At 33.0% G+C, this 25,807-nt stretch overlaps 1 protein-coding gene across 2 annotated transcripts in view; it reads right to left on the bottom strand.

The window, feature by feature from the left end:
* Positions 1–627: 627 nt before the first annotated feature.
* The window catches only part of LOC117105701, a 35,848-nt gene continuing 10,668 nt past the window's right edge, over positions 628–25,807 (bottom strand). For both annotated transcript variants that reach the window (XM_033246940.1, XM_033246947.1), the window contains exons 3-7: positions 17,875–18,086; positions 14,860–15,065; positions 10,973–11,257; positions 7,460–9,925; positions 628–6,747 (exon numbers count right to left, since the gene is read on the bottom strand). In XM_033246940.1, coding sequence (XP_033102831.1) covers positions 4,879–6,747; positions 7,460–9,925; positions 10,973–11,257; positions 14,860–15,065; positions 17,875–18,086 — 5,038 coding nt within the window. In that variant the 3' untranslated portion in view covers positions 628–4,878. The remainder of the gene's footprint in view (positions 6,748–7,459; positions 9,926–10,972; positions 11,258–14,859; positions 15,066–17,874; positions 18,087–25,807) is intronic.

Raw genomic sequence — 25,807 nt, 5'->3', positions numbered from 1 at the left:
AAATACAACATGGCTTCATTTCGGCAAAGCAGTAATTGGACTACTCCCGATGCACCCTATCATTCAACACCTCCAAGAAGAATTCACTGCCCCTCAAACCATGTTGTATACAATGCCATTTCTAAGTCCTTCAGCAGTAGCATATCTAGGGGATGCATGGGGGGGGGAGCCCCCAGACATAATGGTCAACTAGTTAAAAATCCCCTAAAATCCCCTTATTTTGCGAAATAGCACCCCTCAACTGATCATCGAGCCCCACACTTCACCTTTGAGTCCCCCATCAGCACCCCCATTTCGAGCCCCACACTTCACCTTCATGTCCCTCATCAGCACCCCTATTTCGAGCCCCACACTTCACCCCTTCATGTCCCTCATCAGCACCCCCATTTCGAGCCCCACACTTCACCTTCGTGTCCCCCATAAGAACCCCCCATTTCAAGAATTCTAGATATGCCACTGCCCTTCAGATACATATTTATATGCAGTTAATATTTTGTTTGTCCTTCTAAATATGGCACCATACCCTAAGGAGCATTGGTCTGTGACATATTGACATATTATGTCAATGTATGAGATACTGCAGTTTGCTTTACTTACAGAAAAATAACACACTGTATTGAGAATTTGTTGACAAGTTTTGAAGGTAGAAAATGTTTATTTAAAAATGTGTCTTAAACATTTGTCAAAACTTTGATGTCTATACCATGTATATACACACCATACAACGACTACTATCAAAAAGGACAACAAAAGAAGTTTAAAATATCAAAATAAAATATATATCAGAAAATTAATGTTTAAGTTACAAATGTAACCATGCAACATGAATTATTATTTACTCAAATAAATTAAACAAAACTTTTGTTTTAAAGCACCAATAAGAATCTCTAGAAAATTATTAATTAAAAAACTTATGAAAATTATGATAATTGATAGTGAAATGAAACTGTTAGAGACAGTTTATAACAAAGGGCACAGTCAACCCAGAGAACGCTGCACAGGTATTGTACCACAATCTGATAAGAGAATGCAACACCAAAATTCAACTATTAATGATAGTGACTGCAATGAAATCAATGTTAGTATTTATTATATCTGGTGTTACATCATTTTCCATTAGAGAATTTTACTAAACTTATTATCATGAACATTTTAACCAAAGCACACTTTCTCTGCCAGCTACGCATCAGCAATTAAGGCCTGTAAAACTGCAACCAGGATTTCCTAAGGAATTTTTGCATAAGAGCAAGAGGTCTGGTGGGGAGGGGGATGACTAAGGAAAATAGCTTGTGGGGTAGGGAGTCAATGGGAAAGCCTCTTGGTATTGAAGCATTTTAGCATCTGAAATGATGTATTCCAACATCATTTTCATGGTTTTTAATGCAAAAAGAAGGCTACAGTAACTTAGTTTATCAAAGGGGGTTTACTTGAAAAGAGGTGTTTGGTCAACCCATTATGCTTATTTACTATAAAAATCATAAGGTAAAATATTGTATTATAAGTTAATTTTCTATGTATAGTAACACCCTGGCTGTTAACTCTCAACTTTCCAATGGGGGTGGACATACACACAATGGTGGTTTTGTCCACTGAATATAAACAAAACATTTAAGATGTCTAAGTTAATTCATAATTACCATACCTTTCATGCATTATTATTATTACTTGTTATGTTTTTTTCAGAAACACAAAAAATACATTGTCAATGTTGAATACTTGAATTTAGCACTTATTGTATTGTAATATTCTAATTTAAAGAATGATTAAAATTAGTATGCATCAAACAAAGAAATAAATATACTTATAACTATATTATATATATATATACTATATAAACATTGCAGTTAAGATACATATATGCCAAAAAAAAACTACAAAATATGAAAGATTATAACTAACACAAGACGAATCATTACCTTGTCTACATTATTTTATATAATTTTTGTATAACTAATATTAACATATATACTGTATATTATATAACAGTGTCATATAATTACTATACAGTATAACTAACATTAACAGTAATATCTTGGCTTTATACGATCACTATATATGTACAGGATGAAAATAAATGTCTATCATCTATGCTGATCTACACTGATTTTCACTAACTTTTGTACAACTGTTTTATAACCTTTCATACCGTATAATCTGTATAACACACTCTAGGTTTCCATAACATCAGAGTGTAAATCCAAGTAAACTTTAAAGTATTAGGGAGGTTTCACAACCTTAAGGTTTGTTCACATTATCAATCTTTTTAGTGACAAATAACAGTGATTTGCCTATGGGTGTGATATGACATCATCGCACTCATATATAATTCAATATGACATTACCTGTATTATGCTCATAATTTGACAACATTATCACAAAATGTGTTAAATAAAAATTTGATTGTGTGAATAGAGCTTTCATGTAAACCATCCTGCTACAAAATATTTCAAATTCACTAATTATATCTGTCACAGCATATCTGTATTTTATCAGAATTATCGATCAAAGTAGATTAGGAAAAAACGGACATCCATCTTTGACCACGATATTAACTTCAATAATACAATGCAAGAACTTTCAATAAAAAAGAATTAAAAATGTTTTAACACACATCATGCCCCAAGGAAGAAATGTATGCTAATGCATATGTATTTTGTGTATATTAACAAAAACATAGATTCAACATATTAACATTTGCAACGTTGCAAAACCTGCCTAATATTTGACACATTAGAATCAGAGACCAAAAATAATCAACAAAACAGTAATTAACATCAGTATCAATGCAGTGTGGTGGCACTTGCAGGGGAATGGGTTCCCCCTATTGGTCATGACTTACTGAACCAAAAAAAAGAGGGAATTAAATTTTCTTTTCATCTAAAAATATATTTTGGGGCATGTTACATGCCGAAACTTCTATGAACAGCTTAAAATAATAGAATGAACCGAAGTAGCAAAGCTTTTAAAGGTGCCAGGGAAAAGCCCAACTCAGCTCTGTCACAAATTGTCAGACCTGCCTATCATGCAGTTTAGCCCCACCAGACTAAACCTTGCCACCACTGAATCAATCTATAAAAAGTTTAATGTATCTGTATGATATAAGTATAGATAGACACATTCTACAGCAGCAGACATGATTCTACTGATTCAAAAATATACAGAAAGTTATCATATATGGCACTCACTACAAAATATGGTACTGTGTATGTTAAATATGGAAACAACCATGCATCAACAGTTATGGAACCTAATACACCGTAATGGTGTGTACTGTACTACATAGAAATCTGTCTGGTAGCATGTATCACTGGGATTTGTATCATATATGGCACTCAACTCAAAAATTTGAATCATATATGACAAATTTAAATCATATGGCACTCAAGTAAACAATTTTCATCATTATCACACTGTGATCAATGATGGACATCATTACAATTGGTACTGTTACATTTGAGTAGTTGTGTATGCTAATCTTTTCACTAGGCTAGTATTATATATGAAAACTAGTATCAATATAGACAACTGAACTGTGGCAAGTTACTGTACATATATAACTACCAGTTCGGTTTTAGCGAACAAAAAAAAAACCAATTGTATCCCACAATACATTTTACAGCAGCGTACGATGTATGTCTACTTTAGTAATACCATATTATCATACTAAATTCTATACTGTACACTGTTTCATATGCTTCACAGCACTTTCTATACATTAAAATACACCATATATGGTACTACATATTGTTTATGGCATATATGCCAATTGATATTCTCTTTATCATATGTGCGCTAATCCATATTCTTGTGCCAAATACAACATTCACATTAGAAACATGTACAATAATATGCAAACTATGCCTTATATTTTTATGCAAACTTTTTCACTGCATAGTGGATAACAATGGCAAACATGTATTGTACCAAATTAAAATTCTAAATTCTCAGGGGCGTATCAATGGGGTCGCAATTGGGAGGGGTGAAAATTAGAAAAAGAGGGGAGTTGGCTGTGAATGAAAGCAATTTTTCAGTACCTCAGTAAATTTTCAGAGGAAGGGCATTTGGGGCAGTGCATATAGATATGACACTGTTATGTAGCCATCTAATGAAGTGGTTCTCAAACGGGTTCCGTGAAACTATAACCGGGGGTCCGCCAAGTCAAAAGAGTGCAAAAGGAGTGTCAAATATGTGGGGTCTCTAGACTTTTAAGCCAATTTTTCATTATTTTTCTTGTCTTACAACAGTGTGATAACTTCTTTACTGTTAATCCTTAGAGAAGCCTTATCAAAAGAAATAGCTTTGATGTACGTTTGTGGTGAATCATCTTCCATCTATAATTTTATCCTATTGGTGGAACATCAACAATACGTAAACTTGACTTTGAACATGTTCAGTGTAGGCAAATGCAAAACGGTTAGGAAGCACTGATCTAATGCACCATAATTTGAACATATTTTGATTACCTGCCAATGATAGGGTCATAAAGAGAACATAGTTATTGTATAAATTATGCATCTGTAATTGTTAAGGAGAATGCTTTCTTCAAGAATGTTTTTTAAGCCGAAGTTTATAGTTGGTAGCAGAAAAAATGGAGTAAAGTGCATTGCACATCAGAGTATTGAAAACTATGTACAACTGTAGTTGAAAGATATATTTCAACACAATAAAATGCTCTTTTCCAATGGCTAGAAAAGGCAATGGAAGCCAGAAATAATTAAAACAAATAAAAAATCTAGACAAAAATTATACGAAGGCAAATGTGATACTCTAATCCTTTTTTTTTTACAAAATCTAACAATTTTGGTTGTTATGAATATAATGTGCCAGACTGGCCAATGTTAATATACAGTAGATATGTTATTCCATGTATCATAAAAATCAAAGTGATTTCCTTTCCCTTGTATAACGCTTGATTTCTTTAAAAAGTGGTTTGTCATTATCAATTTCATCCACTCTTTTCGTTTCTTGAAAAGTTACTTCCTCCAGTGTTGATTCTGTGCTGTCTTCATTCACCAGATTTAGGGAAGGATTAACCTTCGCACAATTGCTTAACAATTTGCTTTCAAATGAACTCTGCCGCCGCGTACAGATGCGTCTAGTCTGCGGCTTACGATTCAGCGCAGCATCTTCCTCGGCTCCTTTTGCCAATAAATCAGTTCTTGATGGCATATTATGTTCCTCAACAGATTCACTGACTGTATTGTTTCTATTTAAACACCTAGATTGGTTTTTTGTTGTCCGCGAATTACCCTTTTCACTCACATGTCTTCCACTTGAACGCCGTACACGCTCAATTTTACCCGTACCTCTGTTTGATGTTTGGGCAATTTCTTCCACTTGATTCAATGGTTGCGCAATATTCTCACGTTCAAATGAGGTGCACTGGTTTGTTAAAGTAACAGATGATATATGTTTTTCTATTGGTTCAGATGTTTTGCCAACATAGGTGGCTTGACCAATTGAGATTTTTTCCATAGCTTGTATTTCAGTACATTTTTTTTGTCTAAACCTAGTGTTATGCATTTCTACCACTGATTTATTTTCATTATCTAAGCCTCCGCTACTGATAATGCGTTTACTGGGAGATCTACCAATACGTTTATTTACAACAGTGGCAAGGTTCTTGTCTTTCTCTTCTGATAACTCAGTTGAGTTAAGTTTCAGATTTGAGCTTCGTGTTCCATAAACATTCCTGATCTTAGATAATCCAGAAGTGGTCCGTTTTTTCTTACTATCACTTTCATTATTCGCTTGCATTTCACATTCCATCATTTTCCCTACATCAATGTTTACCTGATGTTGCTTTGTTTGCTTTCGTATGGAACATGTTTTGCTATTAGCCACATTGCTTTCTAGATTTTCCATCTTATCATTGACACGATCATGGATGATTTGTGATATTTCATTCATTCCAGAGAAGTTATCCGTTCTTTTCTCTGGCTGAGAATTTTCACAACAATCTCCCTGTATCTCATCACTATGCCTTTCAGTTAATCTAGTTTCATTAGTAAGTCGAGAATTCTCAGATAAACCATGTTCAATTTCCTCTGAACACTCAGCGCCAAGATTATTTTTGCTTCTTTCTTTTTCCTGAAGCGCTTTTCCGAGTTCATCTCTAAGTACTACTCTCTTGGCTTTCCTTTGCGATTTCCTAATTTTTTTCTTGAGACCATTTAATTCTGCAGTTTGCTTATCTACATGAAGTTTATTTTCTGATCCATTAAGTATTTCATTGCACATGGACAAGTTGTGATCAACTGTTGCTGAATCATGACTGGTTGGTGACAGACCATGGTCTTTATCTGGTTCAACATCATTGATGAAACCAGTACCATTCTTAGCTGTCAGTTTAGGTTCTTGGACACTGTCTTGTTCCTTATTGGCAGCCACATCAACTGGCATTATTTCGTCCAATTTATTTGTTTGTTCAGATAAACGTTTTCTTTGTGAAGATTTTTTTGACAATTCCAAGACCCTTGAATGGGTTAATCTCATTCCTGGGCTCGCCTTCCACATGACAGGAAATGTTTGAATTGGACGATTATGTTTGCTATCCACTTTTGTACTACCAGAACCTGAGGTGATTGTATTTGTAAGTTTCATATTTGAATTTTGAGCACCTCCAAGCTCATAGGTGCTCTGCATACTACTTTGCAGTGCGTGGATGTTTGTTTGCAGACTTCCACTTAATTGATTTGGCTCTGTTTCCCTGACACTTAAACTATCACTGTAACTGCTTGTATGATCCTGTAAGAAAGAGAAAAGATTATACTGTAGATTAGAGTATTGGCACCATTTCTTCAATTCAAAGTTAATTTCTGGAAAAACATAAAAACAAAACATGATGCTGCCTTCCAAGGATTGGCAAAAAGTTATAAAAAGTACCAAGTGGCTTTCCTGACAGAATCTTATAAAATGAGCATTTGGCCAAGAGGTAATGTTCCTGCTTCTTGTGCTGAAGAACCCAGTTCTAAATCTGGCCAATGTTGGATGTTAATTAAAGTCGATCACTCTGCTCCTCGATTACCCCTCGCATGATAGTTTGGTTAGACAGGGACATGGTACTGGCACCATTTTATGGCAGCCACAGGTCACCAGGGGCTCAGTGTCAACTTCTAATTCCAAATTTGGAATAATGACAAAAATTAAATAAATTAAAAATAAATGTCAGACAGTGAAAAGCAATTTATCTTGTTATAAATACTGATGGAGTTAAGTTCTTCAGAAAGAAAAATATAAAGTTAAAATAAGCAAGATTATTAAAAGGGATTATAATCCATCAATCAATGACAGAACCAAGCTGGAAAATTTCAAATTCACTACTGATACGGTATTCTAAAATCATTTGACGCAGAAACAAGCAATTCAAAAATGTTTCTGTTTGTATTAGCTCAACAGACAGACTTACATCTTATTAGATAAAGAAAAAAAAAATTAAAATCACAAAGGCTTCTCTTACCAACTTGTTAAGTAGAGTCTTGCTATCATTCACAATCTTCTGCACATGATGATTAACAGGTCGCAAGATGCCACTAGAATTGGTAGTTGACATGCCAATCAACTTTATACCTGTCAAACTGTTTACTTCAGTGTTGTTTGCAATCTTTTCCTCAGGGTTCACAATTGATTTTACATTATTACAGATGTCCGACGAGGTGGGTGTAGTTTTTGAATTCACCTCCATATCATTGCCAGGAAGATTCAAATTGTTTACATTCAGTTCAAGAGTACAATTCTTTTTCAACTCTTTTTTCAGTGAAGAAATAGTTTGTTCTTTTACTGGAGAGACAGCCTTTGCCTTTTTGACTGGGGAAAAATGGTTTCTCTCTTTTACTGGCGAAGCATCATTTAGGTCTTCTATGAAAGAAGGATCATATGCATCTTTTGCTGGACCAAAAGTCTTAGTTTTCTTTGCAGGAGAAACATTCTTTGCCACTTTTTTGGGTGAAGGCTTATCTTTCACTGGAGAAAAATTCTTTTTAAAAGGGGAAGCATCCTTTGTCTCTTTTAATGGGGAAGAATTCTTTAGAAGTTTTAGTGGCGAATGAGTTGTTGGAGAGAAAGTCTTGGTCTTTCTTGCAGGAGAAGTGTTATTTGCCCCTTTTGATGGAGAAAGACTATTTGTTTCGTTTGCTAGAAGGGGTTTATTTGCACTTTCTACAACAGTCTTCTTATTTGGAGAAAGATTATGAGTATCTACTAAGGAAGCATCATTGGCCTTTTTAACCTGAGGAACAAATTCTACTACACATTTCCTTTTACGGCCTCTTTTTGACTCCTTGTTTGCTCTGTTGTTCTTTACAGGCACTGATTCTGAAGATGGCACATATCCAGACTTTGAATTCTCCTTAGGTGAACTGTTGAACTCTATCAAGCACACTTGATCTTTGACACAATCTCCATTAGTGAACATATTTTTGGAAAAGTTGCTGCCCGGTGTTAAAGCGGGCAGTTGAGTATTGCCATATGCATCGGTCTTACCTGGCAACTGAATATAAGAGTTGGAATCTGGTGGAGGTGTCTCTAACTGCGTCAAACAACATCTGTTTATTGATTTCTCATTTGACTTAGAGGAAAACATATCTGATGTTGTGCAATCCCTTGGACTGACGATGTCTGACATTATTTCACCATCGGTATCACTGTCCTCTAGCTCATCATCTGCTTCTTGTGACTTCAATCCAGAATTGTTGCTCATCTCTTCAGACGTCTGAACTTTCTTTTGAGGTTTTTTCTTTTTCCGGCCAATTCCAAAGTCATCACGCTGACGTCTACGCTTCTTACCACCTTTCAGATTTTTTTTCATTGAGTCATTTTCAATTCCGTCAAATTTCTCCAAACTATCCAAAGAATCATCCCCAGTGAATTTTCCACTTTCAATTGTAACTAGCTTGCCTTCTGTACTTTCACTACTACTTTTAATTCCATTCCTTTGCTTAATACCAAATTTCTTGTTCAGTCCATTTCTGTTTTTCATATTTCCTGATGGCAAATTGTCAGATTGTTTTTTGCTTGTACATTTTAAAAGCGGTAATGCAGCATTTGTCCCAGCACCTTTATCTTCAACATCCTTTGCATCTACACATTTCTGATCTGTGTTTAGTTCTTTTTCATCAATATTTTTCCTCTTTTTCCTTTTCTTTACTTTATTTTTGTCTTCTATGGCACCTTTCCTTGATTTTCTTCCTCTTTGATCCTCGCTCTTTTTTTCAGAATTTCTGCATTTATCCTGATTTTCATCATTTTTTGTTTTTTTTATCCAGTCTTCATTTTTATGTGCAACAGGTTGAGCTGAATTTGTTTTACTGTCTAAATCAACAATGCTAGCTGGCTTATCGTCCAAGATGTCTGTTAACAATTGGACAGCATCACCTGCCTCATCTTGGCTGTCACACACAACCTCGCCATCTTGATCTCTGCTGCCCTTAGCATAGCAAGACCAATCCTCCTCTAACATCATAAGAAACCAACTAGGTTTTTTGTAAGCTTTTTCTGTGCCATCTTCTTTAATTATTTCAAACTGTTTTGTAGTCTTCTGCAACTTTTGACACAACTGTTTTAAATTATCCCAACTTTTCCATGGATTAAATGCTTTTGGTAGAAGACCGAGAATAACTTTTGTAAGAATGAGATCCAGCCGAGAAGACAGAAGTGGCACTTCAGGATATCTGCACTCCTCGTTTGATGCCTCGTATGCTTTTTCAAGTTTTAAGAAGTTCGGTTTTGAAGGGGAGGATACAAAGTGAGCCATTCTGCACAAGCAATGCAACTGCGAATTTGCCCACAATTCATCAGCCAACCTTTCACTGATTAGAGTATTGTTCTGATTGGCCATGTCACACTCATTTTCATCCAATCGGTGGAAAGGAACTTGAATGTTGTCAACAAGCAGATTCACAAATAGTGGCAGAGCTTTTGGACCAACCTTCAAAACAAAAAAAAATATATATATATATTAATATATGTACACCATAATTATTCTTTATATTTGATATTGAATTAGGGCCAATTACATAAATGAAAATAACAATTGAAAACCATGATCAAAGGTGCATTCACAACAAATCCAAATTTTCGAATCAGAAAGGCTCCCAAACCGATCAGAAAATCGATTTAATATGTAAGAATAGGGATGCTGGAGTTCAGCGCATCAGAAATGCAGTCTGAATTTTGGTTCAAAAACAAACAAACAGCAAACAAATCAATCAAATCTCTTGACATCACTATGACAATCAAGAATGAATCTGAATCTGGTTCTGATCCGATGTGAATGCAGTGTAAACAAATGGCTTTGGGATTAGTACATGCTACTGGGAATAAACCCCCAACAATTGGTTAGTAGCTAAGGATCTTACCACAAGTTCCTTAGACGAGACTTCTTTTATTCCTTGTTTCGCATACTTATTTCTTGAAAGATCATCGGAGGAGGGTGGAATAAAAATAAAATTTTGTTTTCTTATTTAGCACATAGTTTTGCCAAAAACATCCAGAAAGAGAAAATAAAAATAAAATTTTATTGGTGAATGTAAAATAGGATGGTTAAATCCTTCAAATGTATATACTGTAATTAGAAAAAAATATGCACATCCTATCTTTGAAGATTTCAAGGCAGCGGAGGGCGTAATAAAAATAAAGAAAAACTTTTATTTTTTCTGAAATTCTCACTTTTCCTTGGCGGCGAGTGCGCCAATTGGCCAAAAGTAAAATTTCATTTTTATTCAAAATCATCAATATTTGCAGTCGGCAGGTTCACCAAACAAGGTATAAAAAAAAGTATCGCCTTATACACAATATTTACCAAGAATAAAATTATAATCAATAAAATTGGACTAATTTTATTCAATGTACTATAGTCTGAATGTAAATATTGGATTGGATTGGATTGAATGAGTGCTGCAATTGGTTGTACAGTAATTGACGAAATAGAAAAGACTAAATTCAATATTATTGCACAAGAAAAGTAAAAAAGTACCAGCTTAAGAATTGAATCCGCAAAGAGGATGACACTGTGTGTATTATCATTGTACATGGCTAGATCGACAGCAGCTCTGTAGACATCATCCAAGGACCCATGCTCATGGTGAGCTCTCACCCACAACTTCAACAAATCCCGGAATTGTTGCTTGTCTAAACTAGCGTATTCCATGTTCCATTCTTTAAGGAGTAGCGTATCAACAAGTTTGACTACTGGTGGTGGAAAGTAGGTTAGCATATTCTGCAGCGCCCTCAATACCTTTGTACTGTCTTGAGTCCAAACCTAGGAATAAATAATTTTAACAAACCATGAAAATATACTTAATAAAATTGATTTTTACAAACATAATACAAAATAAGGAAAACAAGCCATACAAATATTACAAAAATTCAATAGAGACAGGAAATCTATTCAGTGAGTAATAACAAACTAAGTGTTGATACCTTCAATAAAAATAATCAAATTTCAATAATACAATGAAACAATGGCTACATGAAAAATATGGGGAATTAGGTAATGGGTAACTCAAAACTTACCTCATGCCTTGATACATAGACCTACGTTAAAGGTATTTTTAAGTACTTAAGGTTTACGGCTATAATTTTTATGTCATATCATTTTTTTTTTCAAATTTGATAAGATGTGGATGAAAATTGTTCAATAAAATCATATTATAAAATTTAAAAATTTAATTTTAAAAATATATGGTAGATATTATTACAAATGTACATTAAAAATATGCATGTTTGATACCGTAGTTTTCCAGGTATAAGCCCACTTGGAATGTAAGCCCATCCCCCTACTTTACAAAAAAATAAAAACTATTATTAATATGATGTTGCTGCAAAGAAGACCTATGAAATATCTGAGGAAAGGGAAATGTATGGGAAGGTAAAACATTTGCCACTTGATGAGAAACTGTTGTACTGTATACCCATATATGGTCATGATGTGCCTATATACGGGCACGCTGTGATGCCATCATGACCATATTTAGGCATGTCACATGTTTTTGTCAAATATAATTTGATAGTCTGGACTAAAGCTTTATACACATTTTCAACTCTGATTTTCCAGACAGTAGTACAGTGCAAATTTAATAATTATGGCGATTCAGCTCAGCCCACATACCGTATACAGACCGACCTGTATTTAATGTACCTCTTTTCTAATGCCTGCAATATTTTGACATGTCATATGTAGTTAAATGGTCCAGGGTTAAGATGAGTTACTGAAAGCAGTGCTTAACGAAATTACTGCAAACAGGAGGCTGACGAAACTGATAAAGACGCGAGATAAACACTTCAGCGATCTCAGACACTTACTATTGAAATTAGGAAGAGAAATACATCTACAAGAAACAGATTCTTAAAAAAAAATATGAAAAACTCTGAAAAATCAATCTAAACAGTGAATATAGCTTTAATTTGAACGGATCAAATTACAATTGTTTCTTCTCATTTACAGGATGTTTCACTACTGAAGAAAATATGCAAATTTAAAGATCTAAAAAGAATAAACAGCATTGTTAATTTTCAATGAAAAGGTTTCAAATTCTAGATCTCGATTTAATGTTTCACAGCTTACACAGTGGTGGCTCTAGAAATTTGCCGACACAGGGTCTGACATGTCTGACTGAGGGATCTCAACTTAAGGGGTCAACTACAGCCTCTGTTGGGGTCCTGCGGTACAAAATCATTGATAGGGTTCACAGGGAGAGTTTTATGGCTTAGTATGGTCCAACTTGTGCTTTTTAGACCACAATATTTGGGATTGGCAATCAAAATTACGTTATGGATAGGAAAATTTGTTTTTTCCATTTTTTGCTCCAACGACCTCGTCTGGCATCAGATGACAAGGGGTCCAGACATTAACGTATGTTTAGAAGAGATTTCTTAAACATGCCTCATGTGAATTTCAATGGGCATAAGCCTATATCAATTGTGCAGTGTTTTTTCCTGACTTAAAAGCATAAAATACAAAAATGTGACTTAATTGCTTTTCAGTGCAACACAAAACCACAGAACCACCAATGCAAACTCAATTTGCACACATTTAAAAACTACACAACATAATTTTAATTATAAGTTTGAAAATTTTAAGAAAATATCATTACCATATTCTAGATGTGGATTACTGTGTATTTTAAGTGCCAGATGTGGACGTTAAACCAAAAAACTGGAAGGATATAGTAATGACGGTACAGCTTTGATTTACTGTTCAAACACATTATCTACACAATCCATTAAAACCTTAAGTATGTACAATACACTAGAATAGAAGGAATACCAGTGAGGTAATGTTAGTGGCATACTAAAGGGCGGCTAATCTTATGATCACTGGTGCATGACTAACATTACCGCACAAGCTGAACTGGTGTAAATACTGGAGTACAGCAAGAACATTACGTACACTTAATTGTTATAAAGCAACTCTATAAATATCTCACTTTCATGAATATGACCGTCTAGTAAAATATATGTATAATTCACATTTTTTGGAAGAGATTTTACGAAATTCATGGTTGGCATTTTAGCAAGGCCTAGCCTATTTTCGTGCATGGTATTTTTTTATTTTTTTTATTGGCTTATAGAGACTGCTGTATTATGTGCCTTATAAATCCATTGATTGATTGATTGATTGATCCACAATTGTTGTATTATTTGTGTATTTTCTACTTTTTAAAGCGTAAACACATTTTTGGTTTAAAAAAAATGTTTCTACCGACCTACCTGTTTTTGAGATTTTCCCAAAACGTGGCCAACACAAATTTATTTTTTTTTTTTTTGGCCTCAGAAAAGAGCAGGAAATTGTCTCTTGGTATACTAACTAATCCTAATTTAGGAGAAGCACTGCAAATGCAGTGTGCAGATTTCCAAGGGTAACTCTTCTTAAAGGTCCACACCATCACATTTAGTGTGAATCGCCCATATATCTTTCTTTCTTTCTTTCTTTCTTTTATTAATATTTCAAGAGGAAATGTCCCACTCAGCAAAGCTGATTTTCAGGGGAGTCTTCATCACAACAAATATTTAACAAAAGAAACATAAAGCAGAGCAAACAGTAAAAACAGCACATTCATTAAAAAAAAAAAAAAAAACACCAATAAATGTTTTTTAAATTTTTTAAATAGTATAAAAATATATCATTATTAAATTTTAATTATTTTCATTTAAAAGCGATGTAAAAAAAATATATCATTATGTAGAAAAGAAGCACACCCAATCGAGAATAACTAAATATATCTAACAATGTTATGTGTACCGGCCACATAAAAGAGATGAAGCTTAAGTATCCTTTTAAAGGAGGAAGTTGACAATCTCGCACTGCATTTAATAGTGAAAGGAAAGGAAGGGAGTTCCAATAGTTAGCTCCACAACACCCAATAAAATTTCTACCATGGTTCCGAGTAGCTTTATAGGGGTAGATGTTATATAAACCCTTTCCGGCCCTAGAGGTGATAGAGGTTCTTTTACAAATGAGATCGATAACCGGAGGTGGAGCCAATGAATAAAAGCATTTAAAAATAAATATGAGCATGACGATACTTTAACCACATCCATAGGCATGGTGATGTCAATTCATATCATAACCCGAATATGGGCATATCGCAGGTAGTTGTTACATAAAATTGGATAGTGTTGTTACAGCTTTAGGACTAATTAATATGTACTCTACTTCAAAATATCTATCAAAATAAGTCATTTTGAATTAATACAAATCGTAACAATATTATTTACCAATGGCTATTGTTACACCAGTCTTAAAACGAATTCCAATTGGATAGTATTGTCCTAATCCAATCCATACAATAACATCCAAACAGAAATAGTTGACTGTTGTAACTATAGCTGCTGCCTTATTTAATGAACAGTAACACTCACTTGCATTGAAAAATCAGGGGGCATACCCTGGTTGTATAAGATGACAATTGTGGTTTCAAGAAACACGGTGTCCTTCCCGATTTCTTTGTGTTGAGCACATGCTTGGCACAACTTGAGTGCTTTCTCCGGATCCTTCTTTAGTAAAATCTGAACTCTGGCAGACAGCAGGTCAAATCCTTCGTAGCTTATATAATTCTGAGTTCTCTCTGGGGAAAAAATGAAACAATATAATTTGCTAAGTTCCAAGATACCATCATCGCAATAAACACTATAATACAACTTTAACATTTATTTTAAAAACAATCTATTTTCACAATTTCTTGAATGTATCTTAAGAAGAAAAAAAAAATGTTGCCAAGTTGTTTTTGATGCATTACAAATAAAAAACCAACATAATGCAATCACAAACATTCAGTTGAAATTATTTATTTATAGCTGAATAAACAGACACACGTTATAAGCCTTGCTAATTTGCAACTCTCACATCCTTACCATAACGAATAATGAACCAATGCGACAAGCATATAAAGTTCTCTTTTGAGGAAAGCACATAATTATCAATATTGAAAATACAGCTATAAATCATAAATTTCTATCTGTATAGTCCAGAAAAAAAATGGCTTGAAATTAATTTCTATAACTATCAATATAAATTCTTAAAATAGATTTTGTGTTGTGCTTTAAAAATGCAATTCCCTCTTTTCAATGTAAAAAATTAATTTGAACATTTATTTAACTATTGTGCAGAGGTGGAAAAATTACAAGACCACGCAAATTGCGGTTGGAGGTATTTTGTCGAGACAACTTTCACAGTCAGAGGCGCAAACATTTTTCTTTCCAAGCCTGGCCATTGTGCATAAAAAAAAACAGCACAGAAGTATAGGAACAGTTAAGAAGCTGAGGATCTCTTATATCAAATGTCCCTACATATACTGTACAATACAGAACTGCAATTTAGTTCTAAAAATGTAATGCGACAACTGATGTAAACACAAACCATACAGCCCAATCCACCCATTCCAGATGTGAAAATAGATAATCCAATTCAATGCAATTTGTAAGGCTCATATATTTAAAGTTGATTTATGCTGGTTTTAGGCTGTTTACATTAGTTTTGTTTTTGTGTTTGTATGGACTTTTTATGGGGTTGTTTTTTAACTACTGAAAAATCATTTTATATGTCAATGTGATGCAAGTGCTTATGTTTTGTTTTTGTTTTTGTTTTTTTTTTTCCTCTTGGCTTCAGGGAATATTTGAATATTCGCCTATTATGTGTCTGTTTTCAACTATTAGTCATTTTCGATGAACAAAAAAAAGCTCATTTCAGCGAACAGAACTGTAAATTTATTACACAAGCCTTCGTCAGCAGTCTGCGCTGGCTTTGTCTGAAATTCCTGTGACCATGTACTGTAATATTTCCACTTTAAAATTTTTACCAAATTCATAGTATTTTGTATCTATTTATATATTTCTTCAATATAACTTCCTTCAAAATTTTTAATAATAATATAATAATAAAAATAATTTTTGTTCAATTCTATTTTAAGTTTACAGCAACTTGTTTATTAGGGTGCTTTCGATTTGTTCGACTGAACTGAATCACTCATGCGTGACCGGCCTAGGGCATCCCACGTTCTCTGAATATGTAGATCTAGTCAAATTGTATCCTAGAATCCAGGCGACGAGGAGAACCTAACGTTCTCGCATGCGCAGAAGACTTTTAGTTCTACGTCCTACCGATGTCGTGCAATCAAAAGCTCCCTAGTAACTACAGTAGAACCTCTCCTTTAGAACACTCCTATTAGAACACCCCAATTAAAGAACACTTTTTCAGGCACAAAACAAGGAAAAGTATATCTAACACTACAACCAACCCCTATTCAGGGGGCACCCCTATAAGGGGATACATTTTTTAGTCCTGAAATTGTCCCCTTAATAGGGGTTCTACTGTAAATTGTTTATATTTTTTTTTTTTGTGAACTCCCATACATTGTTGCCTTCATTTTTTATTCTTGACAAGTTTGATTCTGGTGGCGATTTCAGCAGTACATGGGGAGACGAATCCATACTTTTTACTAACATTATAACATAGGTTGCTAAAATCCTAAAGATCTATGCAAAGATTATGAACAGTTTTACTTATGACACTGACAAGGACGATACCTTTTGTTCATTCAAATTTTTAATTGAAATATAATAACTTTTAATACTTTATTGCATGAAAAAATGATTTATTATTTTTGTTTGTTCTCTTTTACCTCACCACAAATCTAGGTCAATATTATCCAATAATAATCATTTATAATTCAATTGTTCTCACTAAAACAGCTAAAGTGTTTAATTTGACATTAGCATACATTAGTAATACACACTGATGTGTCTCTTGATTTTTAGGAAGCAAAGTGTCAATAATCTACAGTTAGTGACTCAAATCTCAGTGGAAATAATTAGAAAAATGAGTCTGAAGCTACATCACCACACCCAAGGGACATGACATCACTGTATTTATCTTGCATTCTGCCCACAGACTTCCATACAGTAATACAAATTTTATCATTTTATATCATTGGCATTTATTTTTATCATTATTCTTGATTCTCAGAAATTGGCATAAAAACTTATTACAGATCTTAATCAGTATTACTAATGCCTTCTTACCATTATTATTTTAAAAATTCTTATAATCATTTTAATATTCTATTTTATGTCTTTCTCTGTCCTCAGATTTTATTTAATAATGGGAATTCAATAAAGCTAAGCTAATAAATTTTGAAATTGGTATTCTGAAATTATTATTTAAGAGTAAATACATCTCTTCTGATAATTATATTCTTTAACACATTAATTTGCATTGAATAATTCCTTCTCTTTAAAATAATGTAGTTCTCCTAAATATATAAAGAATTTAGAAGGCAGAAGTGTTTCAATTCAGAGTTTAGTTGCCTAAAAAAACTGTTAACTGATACTTATTAAGTTAAAATAATATTTGGTGAAACCCTAAAACTACACACTTACCTAATCCTTGAGGCTCAGAGGAGCCTTCCATGATGTCAATCAGAAATGGATGTGACCAGGGTGCGACACAGAGCCCAGCCAACCTGAAGAAGCGATCGCCAGCCCAGTCTCCAAGCTTTTCCTGAGCGGCTTGTAAAGCATCACTCAGATTCAGCCGGAAAGCCTCGGGGACATACGAAAGATCGTCACTTATAATGTACCGGGCACAAGAGCTAAAAGAACAAAAAATGTAAAAACTTAATTAGAACATGAAAAATTACTTGTGAGCACAAGATATCTGCCTGTCCTTAAAAAATATAACATTTTAATTTATTGTTGAGTTTAGCACTTGATACAATAAGAAAAAAAAAATAGTTTCCTCGCAATATAAGAGATACACAAATAATTCTTTGCATTTAAACCTTAATCTGAATCTCAATATAACTACCAATACAGATTTTTATATAAACATCTGTTGTAAATCAGTAAAACCTGGATCTGGTTCAATGTGGGTCTCATTGACACTTTGCAGTAACTTTATTTTATCCTTTCAATAGAGCAGAGGGTTGCAGAGAGTAGCTTAGCTCTGTCGGCTAATCTGGTGGTAGCCACTGTGTGTGTGCGCTGAACCGTAGAGGTCTCTAGGTCCCCGGTCATTTGTGTTTCAGCTGAGGGAGGGAGCTAAGATACAATTTACAAGAGCACGCCGTCTTTCGGATGAGACGTTTAAGCCGTTGGTCCAGTGTGCATTTATGGCGCACGTTAAAGAACGCAGTACACTCTTTGGAAAAGAGTAGGAGACTACCGGTGCACTGCCAAATCACAACCCTACCAGAAGGACCCCACTGGAAATCAGTCTTCTTCTAGACTTTCGTGGGCTATCCTTGGTTTTCACACCGAATAAATCCAATCCAATCCAGCAATTTAATGTGTTTAAATGATTTATTTTTATATATTTTGTATCAAAAACTAAGTACAGTATACAAATATTAAAAGTCGGCAAATGGCTTCTTGTGAGATTTTATTAGAAATGCATGCCCTACAACGTTTAAATAAGTATAGATCTCTACCACCATTTTTCAAATTAAGGAAGAGAGAGTTTGTTAAGTACTAATGTACAATTTTCAAAGTGAAATTTTGTATAATCCTGAGCAGGATATAATTGGGATATACTCAACTTCAATCTGTTATTCTCAAGAGAGAAAAGGAAATGTCTGCATCTAGGTATAGTACCCTAAATGAGATGATCATGTGGAAAAGTTTGCCTATAATTAAATGTCCATTAGATTTTTCCCTGGTCTTTTAAAGGAATAATCAACTAATATTGAAGACTTGATGGAAATTACAAATCTTGTTGGATTTTTGTTTATCATTATCTGTTAAACTTTTCCATAAATTGTAGATTTAAGTACACCCTCCACTGTTGTAAATACTGTAATGATAAAATCCTAGAATATTGTGTTCAAATTATTACTTAGTAAAATCTTTATGTCTGATGTACTAAATCCCAATTGAAGATGAAAAGCTAACTGTAGAGCAAATAAATTTTAAATTTTACGGGTTAGTCTTTATAAGTGCTATTGTCATTTCTATAGTGAAATCTGCTTCTCAACATAAAAACTGGCAAACTCTTCTGTAGTCATAGGCCACTACTTTCTGTTCCAAATGTGTAAAAGGGTTAACTGATAAGATTCTATTTTCAAATTGAAGTTAAACTGGATTATTTATACACACTAGTCTAGAAGGTGAACACAATGGAGTTTTGAATCAACTTTAATAGAACTTCATTGTTATTACTTGCATGTACTAGACTTTTAAAGAGAGCAATTTTAAAGAAAGGCATTGTCTATATCAGACAAAATGAACCCAGACATAGACATGGGGCACTGTATTATAAATACTGGTACGGTAATAAAGTTGGCAAACAGAACTTATTAAAGATATCATGTTGTCTTGTGATTTATGAGCTAAAAGTTGAACAATCAAACTTAACATTTGAATTGCTTTACTTAGCAATTAGCTTAAATTAACATAAAAATGCTTCATTCGACAATCAAAACACTAGAGCAGTCACTACATTGAGTGCATACCTCCACCCAGAGCCTGAATACCGAACAACATGCAGGATGTGTACGATGGGCTATTCCATTACTCTCTGCCCTGTGCCTGAATACTGAACAATTTGACTGTGTATGATGCGCGATTCCATTATTTTCCCCCTGTACCTGAATACTGAACAATACGCAGGCCGTGTATGATGGAGCCAATCCATTATCATCTTTTATGCTCGAGGTAAAAAAATCAAAATTTCCATAACCCTGACCTTGTCCTTTGACCTTTTCTTTTCCAAAATTTAATCCTCTCTTCCTTCAAATATTAGTACCATTCCACTAAATTTAATGATGATCCATTCTATAGTTATTGCGTTGCTAACACTGCAGACAGTGGCAAATACATAACCTCCTTTGGCGGTGGTATTAATCATTGATTCTTGGCAAGACCCTTTAAATTGGCAATTTAAGGATTTTTGTGTGTCAGCAAGGACTGTACATTACTTTCATCACCAATAATAGGGCAGGTCACATGAATGGTGCAGTCGGTTAAGGATGTGTTCAAAAAGAAGTTGCGAGATATTTTAATTTTGTACAAATGAACATTCTAAACATTATTTTTATTGCACAAATAAAAATCCTTATTATTTAAAATTTTTTTCTTTGTTAGCTCTTCTAAAAAACCCAAAATAATAACTTGCGCCTATACCATATTTCAGCGTGGAGGAACGCGCGGACCAGTGAGCGGTCGCTCCTGTTGTAGTGCAAAGTATGAAATCATCTTTGTCATCATTGTGTACTGTTTGGCTGCGGAAGCAGGTAATTATAGATTTTTTCAAATTACTTTGATCTTTTGCTATTGTTTCAGTTTATATCCTTTTAAGTTAGTGAGTCATTAAAATGTTTTAATTGAATTTTTGAGGGATTTTCTACATTTCTTTAAACTAGTCAAGTCCATGTTTTACATATAATGTTTCACGTAGGTACCAAGTCCCCATCAACAGTAATCTTAACACATTTGCCGCCAGGGGCAAGAGTTCACATTTAACAGTGTTAAAAAAATGCATAGGTCCGTATTCCTCAACGACTGTTGAGGAATGTTTTCGAGGGGGACGTTTATTCGAGGGAGGTGTTTATTGGAGGGTTGCATTTTATTTATTTTTTGTAAAATGGATACGTAACGTCTCAAACAAACTTCACTTAATTTCACTGTAAATGTGGATAGCAGTACATAATTAACAATCAACATGCATTATTGTGTGATCATAAAGACTAAATGATCACAAACTATAAAAAAAAATGCAATTCTACTGGAGTACATTAATAGATTGTGTTGAGAATGATGTTGCTTCCTTAAGTTCTGCTTACATTTATTTTGGCAGGAGGGTGTTTATTCGAGAGGCATTTATTCCAAATGAGGCTCTGGAGAGGGCGTTTATTAGAATAAATGTTGTAGTTAAATATGCATCCTTAAAATTATGGCAGCACTTTAATGAACTTGCAGTTAATGCAGTTAATATAATGTAAACGATTGAAAACAATATTTTTTCCGATCTGTGACGTATTGAAAATGCATCTTGTGTTTTTTTTTTCCTTAATGAGCCAATCTAAGTTATATTTTCATTTTTGAGCTATTTCCTTTGTTGGGTAAAAATATATCTGTTACAGTTAGTAGTAGCATGTAATTAAATTAAAACTATTCTATAAACCATAACTTTATATCACAAACTCAATCCCAACTGTAGTATGCAAGTGTTATTTTTAACATTTTTTTTTTTCCATTCATGTCAACAAGTTGTCTGTTGGCTAGCCCAGGAAATTAGTGTTATGTGTTGACTTAAATATTCTCTTCAGGGTCTAAAAATTCAAGGTTAAATTAAATTGTGTTGTATTGTATTGTAATGTAATTCATACCAAATTACCTTTGACTTCCTTGTTGTAAAAGTGAAGTATTTAAGAAAAGACAAAGAAAAGGAAAAAAAGTTTTTCTTTATTTTTATTATGCCCACTACCTTGAAATCTCCAAAATAAGGTATATTTCTTCCTAATTATATAAATTTAAAGCATTTAACCATCCCATTAGTACACTGTTTACATTCACCAATAAAATTTTATTTTGATTTTCTCCTCCGTCTGTATGTTTTTGGCAAAACTTATTTGCTAAGAAAAAAAAAAATTTTTTTTTTTCAGCCCTCCTCTGACGATCTTTAAAAAAATAAGTTCGCAAAACAAGGTAATAAAAAAAAGTTGCCTTTAAGTTTGAATTTTTTTTTTTTTTTCTCTCTTTATTTAAGTACATATTTTATGATATAGAGCACTTTAAAAATGATTTATTAATTATTATTATTATTACTGTATTATCATTATTATTATTAATAATATTATTGTTACTACTTTCAATTAAATGTAAGTTGTATAATATAATATTGTAACTAGATGTTATTTTTTTTTTTTATAATTTTCAAGTTTCATATGAGTTGAATCTCTCACAATGACAACGATTACTTATCTTCTGTTTAAAGGAGTGATCCAATAAATCTTATTTAATCTTACATGTACTGTAGGATAACCTGCACTACATAGCCTTTCAGTGAGGATTGCATTATTTTGCAGATATTATAATGTAGAGCTGCTACTCCAATCAACCTATCAACGGCTGGAGAGAGTGGAAGTGAGTATGGAAACCCCTCTGGCCTCCTATAATGTAGCATTTTACTATCAGCTAACTGCTTTCTGTGGCAGGAAGTGTCTTAACTTCGGTAGTCAATACACAAGCAATCTATCAGCCTTATATTCTAAACTACATTCAGAGTAATGTGCAATTTTATCATTTGCCACTAAAATTCAAACATGTCATACGGCAATATGTTTCAACAGTTGAATGAAGTGATTTTAAAAGCTAACTCAGACACCGTCGTACGACACAGCTCGATGTGATTTGTTTTCATGTCAGGTCTGTGTGAGTTAAACGCAGACGCGGTGGTTTGAAATGGGGCAGTCTGCAATAAAAATTTCTATGTATTTACAATATTATATTATAATAATATAATATTTTACCAATTTTATCAATCTATAAATAATCTAGGAAGAAAAATGGTAATAGGATTCTGGGATTCTCGGCTAAACAACAGTATCCAAAGGCACGTGCATGTGTTAGGTAGCTTGCAGAACCTACTATAGCCTGAGGTATTTTGTTGGACCTGTTTCAAATTCAGTTAAATTGAGCCTTTCTAGTTTCAAAATAAAACTATGTAAATTGATTGAATACTTGTGTACAGTATTTGTGCTCTTATCCAAATATATTTTGAAATTATATTTGGATAAAAAAAAAAGGCCCCAATAAAATGCTTTTAAATAATGGGCATCATGTCTGCATGTGTAGAGAAATGGATGTTATCATTGCGAAATGTACTGTTATGGGCATTAATGCCTGCGTACAATACAGTATACTGTTGTGGGCGTTACGCCTGCATATACCGTTATGGGCGTTATGCCATAATGTGGCCTGAACACATGTCGAAGCGTCATGTCTGAATAGTAACATTATTTATTACGCATTTAACCTCGTCACGCATACTACCGGTACATGTAATGAAATTATGTTTATCATTTATGATTTATAATTCATCTGATTAAAAATTGAGAGAGTATGAAAATTTCAAACCAGATTAACATGTGATCATAAATAATGCTGCTTTTCGTGACACATTGATATTATTAATGTTACTAATACTTCATAATACAATAATAATAACCAAATATTTATTGGATAATTTTCCTTTTGGTTTAACCAATGTATTAACAAGTTTCATACCTGCAACGCTTCATATACACTTCAACTTTCCTTTCTCAAGCATTCAATTCAAATAATTAATTGATAAATATATTATTTTATTTCATTTAATTTGTCAAAGATAAAGTATTGTCAACAATAATCATGAGTAAAATTTTAAATAGAAAAGTTATTCGCATTCAATTTAAAATTTGATTGAGAAAATAATAACAAGAAATTTTGTAGTTAAAAAAAAATATTTAAATCAGCGACAATTGAATTTTTATGATCTGTGTCGCACTGCAAGTAGATCCTTTTAAACATACAATTCAAATTGATTTTTTACATTTTAATCTAATTTTACGATAGACACAGGCAAATTCTGGAAATAGAGAACATAAGTATCAATGTTTGTGTCATGAGAGCCCTGAAAAGTTTATTCTGATGAGTAAGGCCCTATAAAAAATATTATTAGTTTATCACCCTATCTGGGCAGGAAAAGTGTTGAGGGAGGGAGGCTTTTTTTTATTTTATTTTTTATTTTGCTAAAGCCAAATATCACCCTTGGGGTGTTTGATGATGCATTGATATTCAAAGTAAAACATGATTTAGATAATGCAAGCAATATCTACTAACTATTTAATAAAAAATAAATGAAAAAAATAAACAAAATTTAAAAAAAAAAAAAATTTTCAAACAATTTTTTTTTTTTTCAAAAATTTTTTTTCCCCAGTACCATAGAAGACATGCTCGCGGGGGTGATAAACTAATTATTTTTTTTATTGGGCCTAATCGTGGCCACATATTATGCTCTTTTGTTTGGCCTTGATGGTAATTTTGTATCTGTAGTTTTTCATTTCTCTTGAAGAATGAAATCAAATACTATTGATTGGATTGACCTGACAAAAGCTCTGTCCACATCAAAATTATATGCCCATATATGGGCATGATGATGTCATATTACTCCCAAATATGGGCATCACATTTTTGTCACAAATTTTATAGTGTGGATACAGCTTCATAATAATATAAATTTATTATTTTTCTGTTTTTAAATAATTTATTTTTTTCATCATTAAAAATACCTCTTCCATTAAAGTTACATATTCGATGGTTTGTTTTTGGGGTGAAAGGTTAAATATCACGGTCATGGTCAAAATTTAATAACAACAACAATAATAATGTGATAAGACATGACTTTATATATACACGGTAATTTTTTAAACCTAAAAGTTTCATTTTCTTTGTTTAGCTTTGACTATTTTCAGTACTGATTTATAAAGATGACCTTTACCACAAGTGACCTCTGTATCAAGTAAAGTGACATCACAGATATCAGTGTGGCCTTTGTGTGAATGGCAACTTTCTAGTAAACTTTCAATTTTTTGATATCATAAAACAGTACCACAAAACAAAAATAGCAAGGTACTGTGCTATAAAATAAAAGATACCAAAATAAAACCTCTTCATGAATTATAGGCCTACTGTACCTTGTTGTTTGTTTTATATCTTCCAAGAATTTAAGTATTTTCAAGAACCACATATTTGTAATAATTAATGAAAATAGACAAATAAACATTCTCTGTATCACTATATTTATTGGGGTTTTTTTTCTTTGTTTTATTCCCTTATTTTCCTTTTTTGTAGCTAACAGTATACTTTGTTGAATGGAATTTTTCCATTCTCATAATTTATTTAGCCATGGTTAGGTATAAATTATTGTATTAACTGTAAAAGTTTCCTTGCATATATGTTTTTTTTAAATCTTTGTAAAGTATAATACTTACGGTATGTTAATATGTATTTATCTTGTTTAATTTTCAATGTTTAACTTTTGCTTTTGTATGACCATAATGTAATATGTTATAAAATAAACTTAATTGTAAGGTATCTCAAGCGAGACTTGTTTCACGTACTTATTTTTTTAAAGATCATCGGAGGAGGGCAGAATAAAAATTAAAATAAAATTTTGTTTTCTTATTTAGCAAATAGTTTTGCCAAAAACATCCCGACGGAGGACAAAATAAGAAAATAAAATTTTAACCAGAGCCTTGCAGGCGTCAACGTTCCTATGCATGATACACGACTTTTAGAAGTATATATACGTGTATATATATATATATATATATAT

Source organism: Anneissia japonica, unplaced genomic scaffold (genome assembly GCF_011630105.1).
Source record: "Anneissia japonica isolate Jap-2015-1 unplaced genomic scaffold, ASM1163010v1 scaffold640_len1575945_cov177, whole genome shotgun sequence".
Taxonomy (NCBI): Eukaryota; Metazoa; Echinodermata; class Crinoidea; order Comatulida; family Comatulidae; genus Anneissia; species Anneissia japonica.
This window is presented reverse-complemented; position numbering and strand designations above follow the sequence as displayed.